Source organism: Lutzomyia longipalpis, chromosome 4, assembly GCF_024334085.1.
Source record: "Lutzomyia longipalpis isolate SR_M1_2022 chromosome 4, ASM2433408v1".
NCBI classification, from domain to species: domain Eukaryota; kingdom Metazoa; phylum Arthropoda; class Insecta; order Diptera; family Psychodidae; genus Lutzomyia; species Lutzomyia longipalpis.
The window spans coordinates 9,966,524-9,982,002 of record NC_074710.1 but is presented as its reverse complement, the minus strand read 5'-3'; the positions used below and the strand labels follow the sequence as shown (position 1 = coordinate 9,982,002).

General features: G+C 36.8%; 2 protein-coding genes across 6 annotated transcripts in view; one reads left to right on the top strand and one right to left on the bottom strand.

Annotated features, from left to right (window-relative positions):
• The first annotated feature begins 5,034 nt into the window (after positions 1-5,034).
• LOC129796123 (uncharacterized) lies at positions 5,035-7,350 on the top strand. Its single transcript, XM_055837866.1, has 2 exons — positions 5,035-5,380; positions 5,517-7,350. The coding sequence occupies exon 2, from the start codon at positions 5,600-5,602 to the stop codon at positions 7,172-7,174; it is 1,575 nt and encodes a 524-aa protein (XP_055693841.1). The 5' UTR covers positions 5,035-5,380; positions 5,517-5,599; the 3' UTR covers positions 7,175-7,350.
• Positions 7,351-7,413: 63 nt separating this feature from the next.
• LOC129796081 (long-chain-fatty-acid--CoA ligase 6) overlaps positions 7,414-15,479 on the bottom strand; it is a 215,337-nt gene continuing 207,271 nt past the window's right edge. For all 5 annotated transcript variants that reach the window (XM_055837793.1, XM_055837789.1, XM_055837790.1 and 2 more), the window contains 5 exons: positions 12,976-13,687; positions 10,256-10,643; positions 9,702-10,182; positions 9,449-9,622; positions 7,414-7,618 (listed from right to left, as the gene is read on the bottom strand). In XM_055837793.1, the coding sequence (XP_055693768.1) occupies positions 7,481-7,618; positions 9,449-9,622; positions 9,702-10,182; positions 10,256-10,643; positions 12,976-13,687 (1,893 nt within the window). In that variant the 3' untranslated portion in view covers positions 7,414-7,480. The remainder of the gene's footprint in view (positions 7,619-9,448; positions 9,623-9,701; positions 10,183-10,255; positions 10,644-12,975; positions 13,688-15,479) is intronic.

Sequence of the window (15,479 nt, the reverse complement as noted above, 5' to 3'; positions counted from 1 at the left end):
AAGGTGTGCGGTGAAATTCTATCCAGCTGGCCGTACGTCCGCCATTGTGAAGCATCTCCCCAATTTCGCTATATCCCAGCCTCGGGGGAGTGGCTTAAGAGCATTCTTATCGTAAATAGGATTTTTTTTTTAAATTTTTCTGCAATTTCAAATAACAAATTCATATCATCGTTTTCTTTTGCATCAACTACCTAACATATACTCAGCTGAAGAACCAGCAATATGTATTGTGGCTCATGGTGAGATTGAGAGACGTGACTCGGGGCCCGAATCGCTTATTTAATTTTCACAGCATACCATTCAAACACGCACATACGTCCAACAACCCGAAATGTAGATTTTCCCATTTTCATCGCATTTCCGTGATAATTCTTTGCAAATTTCACACAAAATGCTTCAAATTAGTCAAATAAAATGAATTTTGGGAGTTTTCCCGGGAAATTCGGTCTACTTTCATTTTTCAGTTTCTTTGTTTATCCAGATATAAGGCGAGCCGTAGGTCTTTTCTTGAGTCATGTTGGGTATTACAGCTGTTAAAGGAGAAAATCGATGATGAACTTGTACATAGTAAGAGAGGGAGAGAGAGCAACATAGGAGAGGAGTGCAAGAGTGTATGTTATGTATGTATATAGTTGGTATATAGTTGCGCATAGGGAGATGGAGTAAAATGATTTAAACAGAAATTATTCCATTAGTACGCGAATTAGCAACCAGTTTATCGCGAAAGACAAATCCGAGGAGAAATTCAGGTTTGATGCTTGCTACCTTCTTGCGTTAGGCCGCGAAGAAAGCCTCCTTCTTTCCCATGTTTGACTACATGACAAAATGAAAATCCTTTGTTGATGATTTTTCACAGGCAACAACAACACAAAGGATATTGGATTTGAGAGAAAGCTACATAGGCACAGCAAGGTCCTTTGTTGCAATTGTTGCGGGGAAAAATCATAGTCTTTGTTTCCCAAAAGGCATATGATATATAGGGAAAATAACAACGAGAGAGATTGTTGTTTCCACTCTTTTTTTTTACTTGTTCAAGCTTTATTTCGGTAGGCCCTATGTATAATGGAAATGTATATTGGAGGATGGACACAAAAACAAACTTTACATATTTACCCACTATTTTTGTTGTCAATAAACACAGAAAGACGAAAAAAAGAGTGGATGGGCTTGTGGAAATTTTTTTTTGAGTGGAAAATAAGAAGTGATATACCTTTAAAAGTTGCTCTTGCAAAGTTCAGCTATTGGAGCTTGTGGCTCTCCCTCCATCGTTTTCAAAACAACTTCAAAAAGCAAAGCTGTACGCGATGGGGTTTGATGAGATGCTGCCTATAGAGAAAAAGGCATTAATCTTGCCCAACCTATATTCTGCTGTTTATCGGATCGAGCGTAGCTTTTTTTTTCTTCTTCTTCTCTTCTTCTTAATCTTGTATTTTCTTCCTCTCCCCCCTTTATTCCCCAGCTACAGCTCCCAAAGCGACTCTCGATGACATCACTCTGTGCGGGTATAAGAAGAACTTGCTCTTGTCCACACATTAAACATGGAGGATTCGGGATGAAAGAATAGGCATATATTGCTAAAATTCTATGTATTAAATTTGTTGTTTTTTCCACTGCGTGAATTATATATATATATATAAAGCACTGAAACTTATATACATATATACATAGTTAGTTTCTCTTTTTTTTCACTGCGTATCAACTTTTATGTAATTTTAACATAGAACATGTTACATAGGCCGTTTATTCTCTTTGTACATTTAGTTCTTTTTCTAACAAAAGAACCTTTTTTTCATTATTTTTTTAAAATTATTAACTTAAAAGATTAAAACTCCTCTAATTTTCAGAATTTTGAATATTTTCACAAAATAATTTTTCAATATAAAGCTTTGATTGGGAAAATCAATTGCTAAACCTATATGAAAAGGGAGAGAAAAATCAAATGTTCCAGAACTTTCAGTCTGGAAGTCTGGAATACTTGTACATGATTCGTACCCATGGGAAACTCTTCCCCTATGCAGGCGCAGGAGCACTCTGGATTGTTTCCGTGCATAGATACACGCAAAAGAGTTTGATGTTCTGGAAAATTCTAAAGCTGTGCTGTTTAGTAGGGTTTTTTTGTTCTTTTATCACTGCTTTTCTCAACTTATATCTGAGAATTCTTTCTCTATACATTGTGTATTTTTTAGATTTTTTTTATTTTTATTTATTTTGTCTCAAAGAATAGGTTCTTTTTCATTTTCTTTAATCATGTTTTAAATTTTTCGTTTTCTACAGTAATTTAACCGATTAATTTTTATAATTTTATCACGATCGATTTATATGTTTTGGGAGAGACAGACTAAAAAGATCCGACTTTTATAAAGAATTTAAACATTTTTTTTAAAATAAATTTATGGATTATGTATTTATATGAAAAATTATAATGAATAAAAGTCTTATCAGTTAGTTAATATTAGGGGTAACTGAGGTAAAGTGGTTAATAAAAGAAAAATTATTTACAATATCTCATAAAATACATTTCCTAATAATTCTCATTCAGTTAACAAGTTGTTTTTACACCTCTTAATAATCTGCGGGCATATTGCAAAAATTTGCTTTTAGATTAGAAATATTTATTTGAATATAATCAAGAAATCTAATAATTGATATAGGTGCTTTTACTTTATTTTTTTAAATAAACATTCTTCTAAGTTATCTGATTGCATATTTTATAATATTGTTCATTCATAGATTTTTCTGCAATAAAAATATCTTTTTTAATACAGAAAAAAATCATTACAAAAACAATTCTCTTATTATTTTGAGGAATTGCTGCAGAACATATATATTTATTTTTTTTATGACGCCAACATATTTTTGCACTCATTGAAGCAGCTCACTGATAACATTTCTTTTGTATTTAAAAGTTTTTTTTTAGTATGAAAAAAAAGGCAAAATATACACAGTGGAAAGTTTCCAAAATCCTCCTCAATTGTATAGACATGGCCGTGGAATTTTCCATTCCCTTGGCGTCCTGTGTAGACCATATATTCAGGCAATCCCAGGGAGAAAGAGAAAGAGCGAGAGAGAGAGAGAATACTGCAAAATGCACCCCAAAAGGGCGATAAGTGACTGATTAGGATATTAAACGCTGTCGAATGGGCAATAAAGTGTTTCGTTTTTTTTTTCGTTATACATTTTGTATGTAGTTTTTTTAGGACTCGCTGGATGACCCTTCTCAAGTACATTCAAAGAGGGTGCATTATTTCTTCACAGCAATGAGTCGCCCATTTGGGAGAAGAAAGTACGGAAGTGGAAGGAAACCAAGAAAAGGGAGCATTTTGAGGACAATGCGAATGAAAGAAGAATGTCAGGGCAGGTAGAAATGAGGAATACAAACGGTCTTTGAACTGTTTGATGCACAAGTTGATGATAATGATGATGAAAAAAAATGTACAGAAAAAGAGAAAAGAAGGTGTGCAGAGAAAGTTGCCAAAAGGACAAAGAATCCTCTCCGTTTTAATTTGCGAAAAGAAAGCCTTTGTTTTATGCAAAAATATACATCATACCTAAAGGACTCATTACCCATACAAATGAGTTTTTAACAATGATGAGGAGGGGGATTTTCAATGGCATGATTGTCGTTGCAGTATAAAAGAAAATAAATTGTAAATTTTAATTAGTCATATCTGCGACTGATGTATGGGGCTGCTTTGTATGTTTTTTTTTAACCAACTTTGTAACTAAAAGTCTGAACAAAACTCCCCTCAAAGTTAAGGAAGTTTAAGGCTTTTCTTTCGGGGTTAAAACAAATTATTTTCATGCTAAAAATCACATTAAAATTCTGAAAGGGAAATTAAAAAACCTTATAAACCATTATTAAACGTTAGAAAATAGTAATAATAGTAATAGAAATAGTTATTTTGGAAACCCTGGGACTTTCAAGAGCGACTTTCAAGTCAATTTTGAAACCAAAAATTTGAAATTTGCTTGCAGTCTTGTTAAATGGCCTAATACTGATAAGAATTCAGTTCTTTCGATTTAGAAAATAAATTTTTGTGCTCAAAAAAATTATTTGAAATTCTCACATTTTGGCCATTTTGTTCCTGTAGAGTTTCCAAAATAGCGTGACCATCCCTCATTTAAAAGAAACGTCAAAGAACTGTTTTTTATAACGACTATACTACAATAGAAATGTCAAATATAGATATGTAATGTCACATGGTGAAAAATAGGAAAAGTATGTCAAAAGTTAATAATCAAACGTTTAAACGAACGTCATGTTCTAAAAAAAATGTGTCAACCGTTAAAAAACAAAAGTTTAAACAAACATCAAAGATAGATAAGAAACGTCAAACATTTTTTAAATCAGTCATCAAACATATTAAACGAATCATCAAACGTTAAAGAAGGAAGCGTTAATAAAGGAAGCGTTTGATATTAAAACTAATGTTAAATGTTAGAGCAAAGAAACGTCAAACGTTAGAAAAGTAAGATTAAACTTTTCAAATGTTATACCTAGAATATTGGGTTGTTCAATATTTACACGGATGTGTAATCTAAAATATTCACATAAATTTTGTACAATTTTGATTTTCTGTCTCATCCCCCTCATTCAATTAATGGTAAATATGTTAGGTTAGAAATCCGGATAAATATTGGACAACCCAATAGAAGTGTATCAACGTTGAAACAAACGACAATTTTTATGAGAGAAGCGTAAAACGGTAAAAAAAAAAACGTTTTTTATGATTTTATCTTATATATGAATTATTATGAATATAAAGCAGACTACATCATATGGACTACCAAATAAAGTTGTTAATATCTATAATTTGCGCTACATTAAAATTTAAAAAAGAAAAGTTATTTTGAGTATAAAAAATTGTTAAAGTTCACATTTAAAAGAATAAATTGGTAAAATATTACCAACAGTTGAATCATTAATGTAGCAAAGAAATAAAATGAAACTTTTGCCTTTTAGCTGCCAATATTTCCTTCCATTTAGCTTTTTTTTTATTCCTTCGACAGTAGTGTTGGCTCGAATTCCAGTTGAATTCCCCTCAACTGAAGCGCCAAATTGTAACCAGCGGGAAATAGAACAAGCTGCCCAGCAGCACATAAAGAAACTATTTTTAACCGTTGAGAAGTGCAAAAATCACCCAAGAGTGCGGACAAAGAAAGTTTGTGAAGACTTATTTTAAATTAAATTAAATAGAAATTAAGGAGAAATTCCCTAAGTTTTAATTGCTGTCCCCTCTTGGAAGTGCTTCTCCAAAGTGCACCACATCCGGACCCATTCGTTTCCAAACGAAATTGGCGCCAATCCGGAGATCTCTTCCTCCTCCGGGGCTTTCATCGAGCCGGAGGAACAACTAATTAATTCTCCATATATTTAAAGGTAACATCCCAACAATTGGTCCTTCGAGCCGGAGGAAAGCTCCAATAAATTGTATTTTCTCATTAAAGGTAACATCCCAACAATTGGTCATTCGAACCGGAGGAAAGCTCCAATAAATTGTATTTTCTCATTAAAGGTAACATCCCAACAATTGGTCCTTCGACAGTGTTCACCAGCGGCGGTACAGTGGCCATTCAATCCTCTGCCGCCGGGCTTCCAATGACTGTCGCGGAGAAGCAAAATGACCGGCCAATCTCAATGTTCAAGGATGAGACGGTCTGTCGTCTTGAGGAATTCCGGATTTCTCATTATCGCGGACCCAAGACACAGTGTTCATCAGCCTCAAGAGTGTCTCAGAGAAAAGGCCTAGGAAGTGCTTCGTCCAGGCAGAAAATGCAGTCCCATTTTGCAACAATCCCTGAGACACCATCTTCATCACTTCAGCCACAAGACGCGATTCAATATGCCCTCTGGAACTGGCCATTTCTTCACGGTGTTCTACTTGGGATGAGATATCACGGCGGGTCGGTGTTGGATGAATTTGCGCTCTCACACAATCAAACTCAAATACCTAACCTCACTTTGGGCATGTCCGGAAAGTCAGTGATGGGGCGTTTGGCAATCATCCCCCACAGTCTGCAGGGCCTGCGGGAACTCATCACATTCGCATTGGATTCCCCCCGCAGCCCTCTTCCATGCTCGTTGGACATTGAGGAAGCTGATCCCGCTCAGCATCAAACCATTAAATCAAACTACAGAGTTTATGACTCAATCAATCATGTTTCTCGGAGATTTATTCAATTCCGGATGCTCACAATGGACAATAGAGGAAAGCCTTTGGTGACGTTTGGAGCTCCTCAGAATGATGAAAACTTGTTGACACCCCCGTGCATGTCGGCCAATCCCTCCAGCGGTTTATGCGGCGACACAAATGCGTCAGATGGCCAACATGGAAATCTCAACTTTTATGGGCTCTTGGACACACCTGGAAACTGCCTCAACCTCGTACACCAATCCGTGCGGATTCCTGTGCTGCAGGAACAGCAGGATGCCCACAGAGAATACATCGGGATTAATCTCGGGAACAATCAGAAGTCGCCCAGCAAAACATTGCGCAGTTCGTGTGTTTCTGTGGATGACAAAGGAATTATGCAATTAGATGTACTACCCATCAACGCGCAATTTCACCCAGGTGAGAATTATCCAATGATCTTACCTGGTGGATCATTTCCAAGGTGGATTTTGCACAATTTACACCTATTCCGGAGGCACACAACATTCATTTTCACGCCCATCAATTCACGTCACAAATCGAATCCCAGTTTCGAATGGCGTCGGATAATTCTGGACAATTTCCGAGGAGATGTCGTGCGTTTCCACCGAAAACCACAATTCCGTGAACAAGTTATGAAATTACTTCCGCTGCCTGAATTCAATCATCCCAAGGTACTCGCATCCCCTGGCATTGATTTGGTGGATCCCACTCCATTCAAAGCAAATGAACTTCGCTGTGTGCCTGTCATTAAACTGTTGGTGACCGCGGATATTTGCCCAAAATTGAAGTCAATGCAATCAACATTGTGGGAGATCGCGGAAACCCTTTGGGCAAGTCTACAAGAATTGGCAACACAAGGAAGAAACCTCATGAAAGTCCACCCGGACACAGCACCAACGTTCTCAGTACAACCAACCAGCTCAAGAAATCGGCCAACTTTCAACGACAATGGAGTTTCGGTGATTTCACAGGGTTGCTGGGATTTCCCCCCGCAGTATGTTGGCTCGAATTCCAGTTGAATTCCCCTCAACTGAAGCGCCAAATTGTAACCAGCGGGAAATAGAACAAGCTGCCCAGCAGCACATAAAGAAACTATTTTTAACCGTTGAGAAGTGCAAAAATCACCCAAGAGTGCGGACAAAGAAAGTTTGTGAAGACTTATTTTAAATTAAATTAAATAGAAATTAAGGAGAAATTCCCTAAGTTTTAATTGCTGTCCCCTCTTGGAAGTGCTTCTCCAAAGTGCACCACATCCGGACTCATTTATGAATTTTTATTGTTTCGCTGAGATGTGGTGCAGCATGGCGAATGGATTACGTTGATATTTAATTTAATTGTTTGTACATATCTTCCAATTGGGGCTTAAAGTAGCTCTTAAGTTCTGGACGTTTCGACTTGAAGGTCGGCGTCAGGAGGCCATTTTGGACAGAGAACGGATCAGGATGCAAATAAATGTCCTTCACCTGGAAATTACAGCAAAATTAGGAGGGAAATGTTTATACTAATATTTTTCTAGCTAGAGGATATCGTAAAATAGGATAAATCGATACAATAGGTTGGAAAATATTTATTACGGAAAAACTAATTTAGTTGATTTAAAATTTGAGGTTATGAGGAGTCTGTGCGGGATATATTGAGGTTAGATTTTTCATTGGAGAATTGATGATTCTAACCTTAAAACTTTAATCCTAATTTTCTGTCACAAAGAAAATGTTTTTCCAAGTTTTATTTCCAAGAACTTGAATTTAAATTAAATGTTCATCTATCAAAAATAATTTATGCAAATTTCTATAAAAAAAAACGATTTAGTATATTTTTTTTACAAATAATAAAAATATTTTTTAATAGAAATAACACTGGAGGACAAAACTGGCAATCGCTGGCAATTTTATTTATTTAAATCGTAATAGAATAGCTAGAATAGAGTCTATCTAACTTATAATGATAAATTCTACATCTATGTGTAAAAGGCTTCAAGTTTTGCAAGTTCACGGAAAGAAAACTGTGAAAAACGTATTATTTCTTGGAGAAAATTGAGAGTAAAGTTTGAGGTTAGAAGTTTTGGTCCTCCAAGTGTTTAATAAAAACTAATTGGACAATTTAGCTGTGTTTCTTTCAGACACAGCTTTTGTGTACCGAGCAAAATCGAAAGTCGTCAGATCGGGCTCAAACTTGGGATGAGCACGAATTAGGGTCCCCACATTCCAAAAAACGTATGCGCCAAAAAAAATTTTTTCCGGCCGGCCGTCCGGCCGTCCGGAAGCAATCGCTAAATTGCGAGAGAACGGTGATAGATAGAGACTTGCGGTAAACGGCAAAGTTTAAATATCGACTGGAAGACATCCGATTATGATGTCAAATTTTACCCCCCACCCCCTCGTCCGCCATTTTGAATAACCTCAAAATTTTGTTTTCGCTATATCTCAGCCGCTATTATAGCTAGAGGGCTGAAATTTTGATATGTTGTAGAGGTCATCAAGAGCTTTCCAACGATACCTCATTTTTGAAAATCGGTCAAGCCGTTTAGTCAATATGGCCGCCACAATTTTTCATCGAAAATCGACCATAACTCGAAAACGGCTTGACCGATTTTGATCAACCCGGGGTCAAATGAAAGATCTCAACAAACCCTACAACTCTCTAGAACATCTGAAGTTTCAAAAGTGACCGCAAGAGGGCCAAAAATCAAAAACAAAATTTTCGATGAGTTTTCGATGAATATCTCGAAAACGCCATTATCGATTTGCTTCATTTTTTGATATGTTATAGCTGACCATATTATGTAGCTCCATGCCAAAAATGAAGAAAATCTATGTCGCCGTTCTCGAGATATAGCCTTCCAAAGTTGGCATGTCATATCTCGGGTTCTACCAGTCCGATTTCGATCAACTCAAGCGCAAATGAAAGGTTTCGTGAAGCCCTACAAATGTCTAGAACATTGCAAGTTCGAGAAATGACCGCGAGAGGCGCTAAAGTCAAAAACAAAGTTTTCGAAAATTTCGAACTCGAATATTTCGAAAATGCCATTATCGATTTACTTCATATTTTTATATATTATAGTTGAGGTTAAGACCTTTCCAACGATAGCTCAAACTCGAAAATCTATGGAGCCATTCCCGAGATATAGCCTTCTAAAGATTTCTTAGGGTATGACTTTTCAACTTTTCCCGACTTTGCGCGTATTTAAACAAATTCGCGTTCTAGTTTGCTCTCACAAAATTGGTACACTGAAAGAAACACAGCTCTCGTAAGCTTGGTCAGCTTACCAGTACATTTTTCAGTGGTTGACATACCTGTTCAAATGACTTGAGTCCTCCTTCACGTCCCCATGTGAGCATATCGTTGAAGATGAGCTCCTTCACCGTAGGATTATTGCAGAGAACGCTCAAAGTGCCAGGGATATTATTTTCCTGAGCCCAGCATTTGAGAACGTCCACATCAGGCACTACAACGGCAACAATGCAACTCTAAAAAAAAAAATAAAAGAATTTTTTTTTTAAAAATCTCTCCAAAAAAAATATTTCTCATAGTTTTGTGTGTAAATACCTTGAGACTCTCTCCGTAAACAAAAACTTGCTCAACGTATTGACTGCGCAAGTAGATATTTTCAATTTTCTCAGGCACAATGTATTCTCCCTGACTCAGTTTGAAAATATGCTTTCGCCTATCGATGATCTTGAGCGTTCCATTGGGTAGCCACATCCCAATATCACCTGTATGGTGCCATCCATCCTCATCGATTACCTCCTCGGTTTTATCGGGATCTTTGTAGTAGCCGACAAAGACATTGGTACCCTTAACGCAGACCTCTCCTTGATTCTCATTAGCATAGTATTCCATCTCAGGGGCATCAACGAGTTTTATGTAGTTGCATGCAACTGGAGGGCCAACGTGCTCAGGAACAAAATCACCTTGAACGGTGAGTGTAACTGGTGCTGTGCACTCTGTCTGACCATATCCCTCACAAACAACACATCCCAGAGCACAGCGAATGAACGTTAGAACATTACCAGCCAGTGGTGCGGATCTACATGAAAGATTTTTTTTCGTTAAAAAAATTTTAAAAGAATATTTTTGTGCATTAATTTGTGCTTCTTTACCCAACAACCATTAGCCTGAGATTCCCACCAAAGGCCTCCTGGACTTTCTTGAAAACCAACTTATCCCATAAGCTATTCCTCCGGAGGATTCCGCGTCGTAGATCTGCTTCCTTGGATCGTATGCCCATGTTGAAGATCATCTTTTTCAGTCCAGACTGACCAATTTCCGCTTGAATTTTATCGTACACGCGATTGAGGAGACGCGGTACTGCTGGCATCACGGTTGGCCTTAAGGCCTTGAGGTCATTTGTCAATTCCCTGATGTCCCCAGAGTAGAAACCAACGGCACCCCCGGAGTAGTAGACGCCATTTTCGCAGCAACGCTCAAGCATATGCGCCAATGGTAGGAAGGAGATCATTATGTCTCCAACGCGTGGTCGATGATCACCTAAAGAAAATAGGCACATTAAAGTAAAGTCATGAAGGATGCAAAGATGACTAAACCAGGGCATGAATTCTCAAAGTGTGAAAAACTCCCGTGATAAACTCCTGAAGGCTTTAGCGCTCTAAAAGAAACGTGAAAACCGGGAAAATCTTACGGGAGTTTATCACAGATGCATTATTTTTCTTAGAGGATCATGCTCACGTGGAGTTTTCCTCACTTTTTCCTGCAAAAAGCCTTCGGGAGTTTATCACGAGAGTTTTTCACTCTTAGAGAATACAACCCCAGGGACTGAATAACTATTTCACTGACTTCCGATCATGGTTCGGTTGCTTGCGATCTCGTTTACGTTCTGATTTGAATTTTTACGATCACGCTTCCGTTTTTGCAATTTCTTATGCATTCTTACTATCAAGTTTGCATTCTTGGGATCTCTCGTGTAATCTTGGAATGTTTCTTGTATTTTTTTCTTTTTTCGGGTTTCGGGTTTAGGATGAATTTCTCCGGGTCCCACGGTTTTAATTTTAGCTGTGTTTCTTTCAGACACAGCTTTTGTGTACCGAGCAAAATCGAAAGTCGTCAGATCGGGCTCAAACTTGGGATGAGCACGAATTAGGGTCCCCACATTCCAAAAAACGTATGCGCCAAAAAATTTTTTTTCCGGCCGGAACCTATCGCTAAATTGCAAGAGAACGGTAATAGATAGAGACTTGCGGTAAACGGCAAAGTTTAAATATCGACCGGAAGACATCCGATTATGAGGTCAAATCCACCCCCCCACCCCTCCGTCCGCCATTTTGAATAACCTCAAAATTTACTTTTCGTTATATCTCAGCCGCTATTATAGCTAGAGGTCTGAAATTTTGATATGTTGTAGGGGCCATCAAGAGCTTTCCAACGATGCCTCATTTTCGAAAATCGGTCAAGCCGTTTAGTCAATATGGCCGCCACAATTTTTCATCGAAAATCGACCATAACTCGAAAACGGCTTGACCGATTTTGATCAACCCGGGGTCAAATGAAAGATCTCAACAAACCCTACAACTCTCTAGAACATCCGAAGTTTCAAAAGTGACCGCTAGGGGGCCAAAAATCAAAAACAAAATTTTCGATGAGTTTTCGATGAATATCTCGAAAACGCCATTATCGATTTGCTTCATTTTTTGATATGTTATAGTTGACCATATAATCTAGCTCCATGCCAAAAATGAAGAAAATCTATGTCTCCGTTCTCGAGATATAGCCTTCCAAAGTTGACATGTCATATCTCGGGTTCTACAAGTCCGATTTTGATCAACTCAAGCGCAAATGAAAGGTTTCGTGAAACCCTACAAATGTCTAGAACATTGTAACTTCGAGAAATGATCGCGAGAGGCGCTAAAGTCAAAATCAAAATTTTCGAAAATTTCGAACTCGAATATTTCGAAAATGCCATTATCGATTTACTTCATATTTTAATATGTTATAGTTGAGGTTAAGACCTTTCCAACGATAGCTCAAACTCGAAAATCTATGGAGCCGTTCCCGAGATATGGCATTTTAAAGATTTCTTGGGGGATGACTTTTCAACTTTTCCCGATTTTGCATGTATTTAAACAAATTCGCGTTCTAGTTTGCTCTCACAAAATTGGTACACTGAAAGAAACACAGCTCTCGTAAGCTTGGTCAGCTTACCCGTACATTTTTATTTTAATTTTCGGCAGTATAGAAAATTAAAAAATCGAAAATTGAATTAACTCTGTAATTTGGGAAGTTTCGATTTTTTTTTAGTAAAAGTAAAAGTTGAAGTCAGATATCAGTTTTCTAAACCAGAATAAACTTCTTTAAGCTTGACTACAGTTATTTTCAAACTAGGTTTAAGTTTTTAAAGTCAGTCCGAAGATTTTTAAGCAAGGCTTTAGTTTTTTTTTAAGGTAAGGCTTTTAAGGTTTCAAGGTTAGATCATGCTGAAATGAACTGAGAGTCTGAATACGTCTTAAAAGTTTAACCTAAAAGAACTAAGGCTTGGCTTAAGAAAAAAAAGGCCTGCGTTAATAAACGGCTTAAAATTAAAATTGAAGCCTGGTTTAAGTAAACTTAGGCCTGGCTTAAATAAATTCAAACCGATCCCTTATAATAAAAAAGTTCGTGAAAAAAACAAAACCTACAAACAAAAACCGACTTTAATTATTTGTATAAAACAATTTTCATTGCCTATCGAGAGATCGACGTAATTTTTAGTATTATGGACATTTAAAAATTTAAGAGAGGTGAGAGGGTAGGTAAAATCTCCGGGTCAGAATGTAATGAGAGGTGGTACCCTACCCCTGGGCTAAACTAACTCACTGAAGCAACTCACCTAGTTGCAGAAGAACAGCACAGACCCCCGCAACAACATTCTGATGTGTCAACATTACACCTTTGGGATTACCCGTTGTACCCGAAGTGTAGCAAATTGTACAGAGATCCTCAGGCTTTGGTGGCACCTCAACGTGTGCCCGCTGAGCCCCTAGCTTTTCCACCTCATCAAAGGAGAAAATGTCAATTCCACGATTCCTTGCCCGTTGCTGCGTTGCCGGTCGCATGGGCTTAATGGCCACAATCTTACGCAGCGTCTTGGGACTCTTGTCCAGCAATAAATTCGCCTTTTTGTCATCTTCCACCACCACGAGTGCCATATCAGTCTGCTTGATGATGAAGGCACAAGCATCGGGCCCAAGGGTATCGTACAGTGGTACAATAACAAGGCTATAGCAGTACGCACCCTGCTCCAGGAGGATCCATTCGGGGCGATTTTGTGAGTAAATCCCAACGAGATTGTGCGGTTGAACACCGAGTGACATGAGACCAGATCCGAAATTCTTTGCACGCAACAGGGTTTCATTGAAGTTAATCCACTGATAGGGGGATGCAAGATTTTCACGCCATCCCAAACAAGGTCCATTGTTGGATGCATAGACACCCTTGCGGAATGTCTCATAGAGTGTCTTTGCATCTTCCGTGATGTAGCTGACAAACTTCCCAACTTTGCTTTCTTTGTAGAATTTGGAAACGTGTATCTGCTCCGGACCCTGGATAAAGGGGGATGCAGAGGGAAAAAGAAAAAAAAAGAAAGATTATAAATTAGCTCAATGGGGCCGTCATTTCCTCATCCATTCGCTCCTCTCATTTACACATATCCTGTTTAGAAAAATACATATAGTTATACCCCCACAGGCACCGCAGCAAGGCCCTGAATTAATTAGGCAAACCAATTATTCTTTTTGATGTACGGGGCGCGCATCAAGTAAGAGATACACCTCCCAGATGTTTATTGGGTGAGAATCATATAAATGGTTGTTTTTGCTATATAGTTTGGTGTTTATAGAAATGAGCGTAACGTGCGTCATGGGCAAAGAATATTACTTTTAATAATAATTCCCCTGTTTATCCTCCTTTTATATTTACTCAAAAAAGTAATAATTCACTTTGCAGTGGACTTTAATGAACCTCCCATATGGTTAAGGTGGTGATAAAATTATAAATCTCCTAATTGATCATCTCCTCATCTCTCTCTCTATTTCCTCAAATCTCCACATAATTGTGCGAATTCTTTGTGAAGAATTTCAATTTATACATAAATGTTCTATTTCCGTGTAAATCCAAAGAGGGAGGTCATAAATTTAATAAATAATGAGGCTTCTCCCGTGTAAACCGACATGATTTGATAGAAACCAGGACAGAAGAATTAATTTTTAAAAATATAATGTTTAATTTACATTACATTTAGCATGAAAAATGTGTCATTATATTTTGCAAAATTGTATAACGTTGTAGTCGCCATTTCGATGAAACATCATAAAATTAATCATATGACATGCATGATAAATAATTGCGTATGTAGAAAAGATTATTTAGAATCAGAACACTTCTGTATGAGTAGAAGTGAAAGTGAATGACCGCATTATATTTCGGTTTCATTTGGAGAGCGCCAAATACACTGTCATGAAAAGTTTGGCAAAATATTTTAAAGAATTTAATAGTAGGAGGAATTAAATAAATTATTGAATGCATAAATAATGGCCTTTTTTGAAATTCCTTGTTTATTATTTTTGCTACGTTTCGGAGCTTTATTTCTCCTTCCTCAGGCATTAAGAATTGGGGGTATTTCTGTCAACACCCATGCATGAGGAAAGAGAAATAAAGCTCCGAAACGTAGCAAAAATAATAAACGAGGAATTTCAAAAAAGGTCATTTCCCGCGTTTGACTCCCCCAACATTGAAAATTTACCTAATCTCCAATATAAATAAATTATAATATTTGAAGCATATTCGAAATATTTTGAGAAATTAAAGATTTTTTTTAGAATATTCGTAATATATTTTTAAGGCACGTTCTCATGATTTGAAATTTATTTAAATTCTGGATTATTGATTGATTTATTTCTAATTATTTATTTAATAATTTTATTTTATGTTAAAGGATATTTTTCGAAAAAAAAATTATTTTTATTAAATTTTTACGAGTAATTCATAAAAGGCTGAGAAACTTTTTTTTATTTGCAATTCTCAACCTTTAGAGATAAGTTAATAAATTTACAAAAAAATTGATCTAGTTTTTTTTTCTCAAAGAACCAAATAATTAATATTTGATCATCAAATGCGAGAGAAAGATTTTTTTTTTAAATTTTTTGTTCCAAAATTCACACAGAAAGTACTCTAAAAGTTGGCCAATCTCTTCTTCTTCATTTCTTTTTTGAAAGAATTTTTAGAATAACTCAAAATTAATGAAATATTTCAACCAAAAATCTTTAAGTTTTTACATTCTTAACTACACGTTTCCAAGAAATTGGGGCCTTGAAATCTTCACTTTGAAATTCATCT

What these genes read in the sequence shown, in the direction of transcription:
- LOC129796123 (XM_055837866.1), top strand. Translation starts at nt 5,600, where the DNA reads ATGACTGTCGCGGAGAAGCAAAATGACCGGCCAATCTCAATGTTCAAG.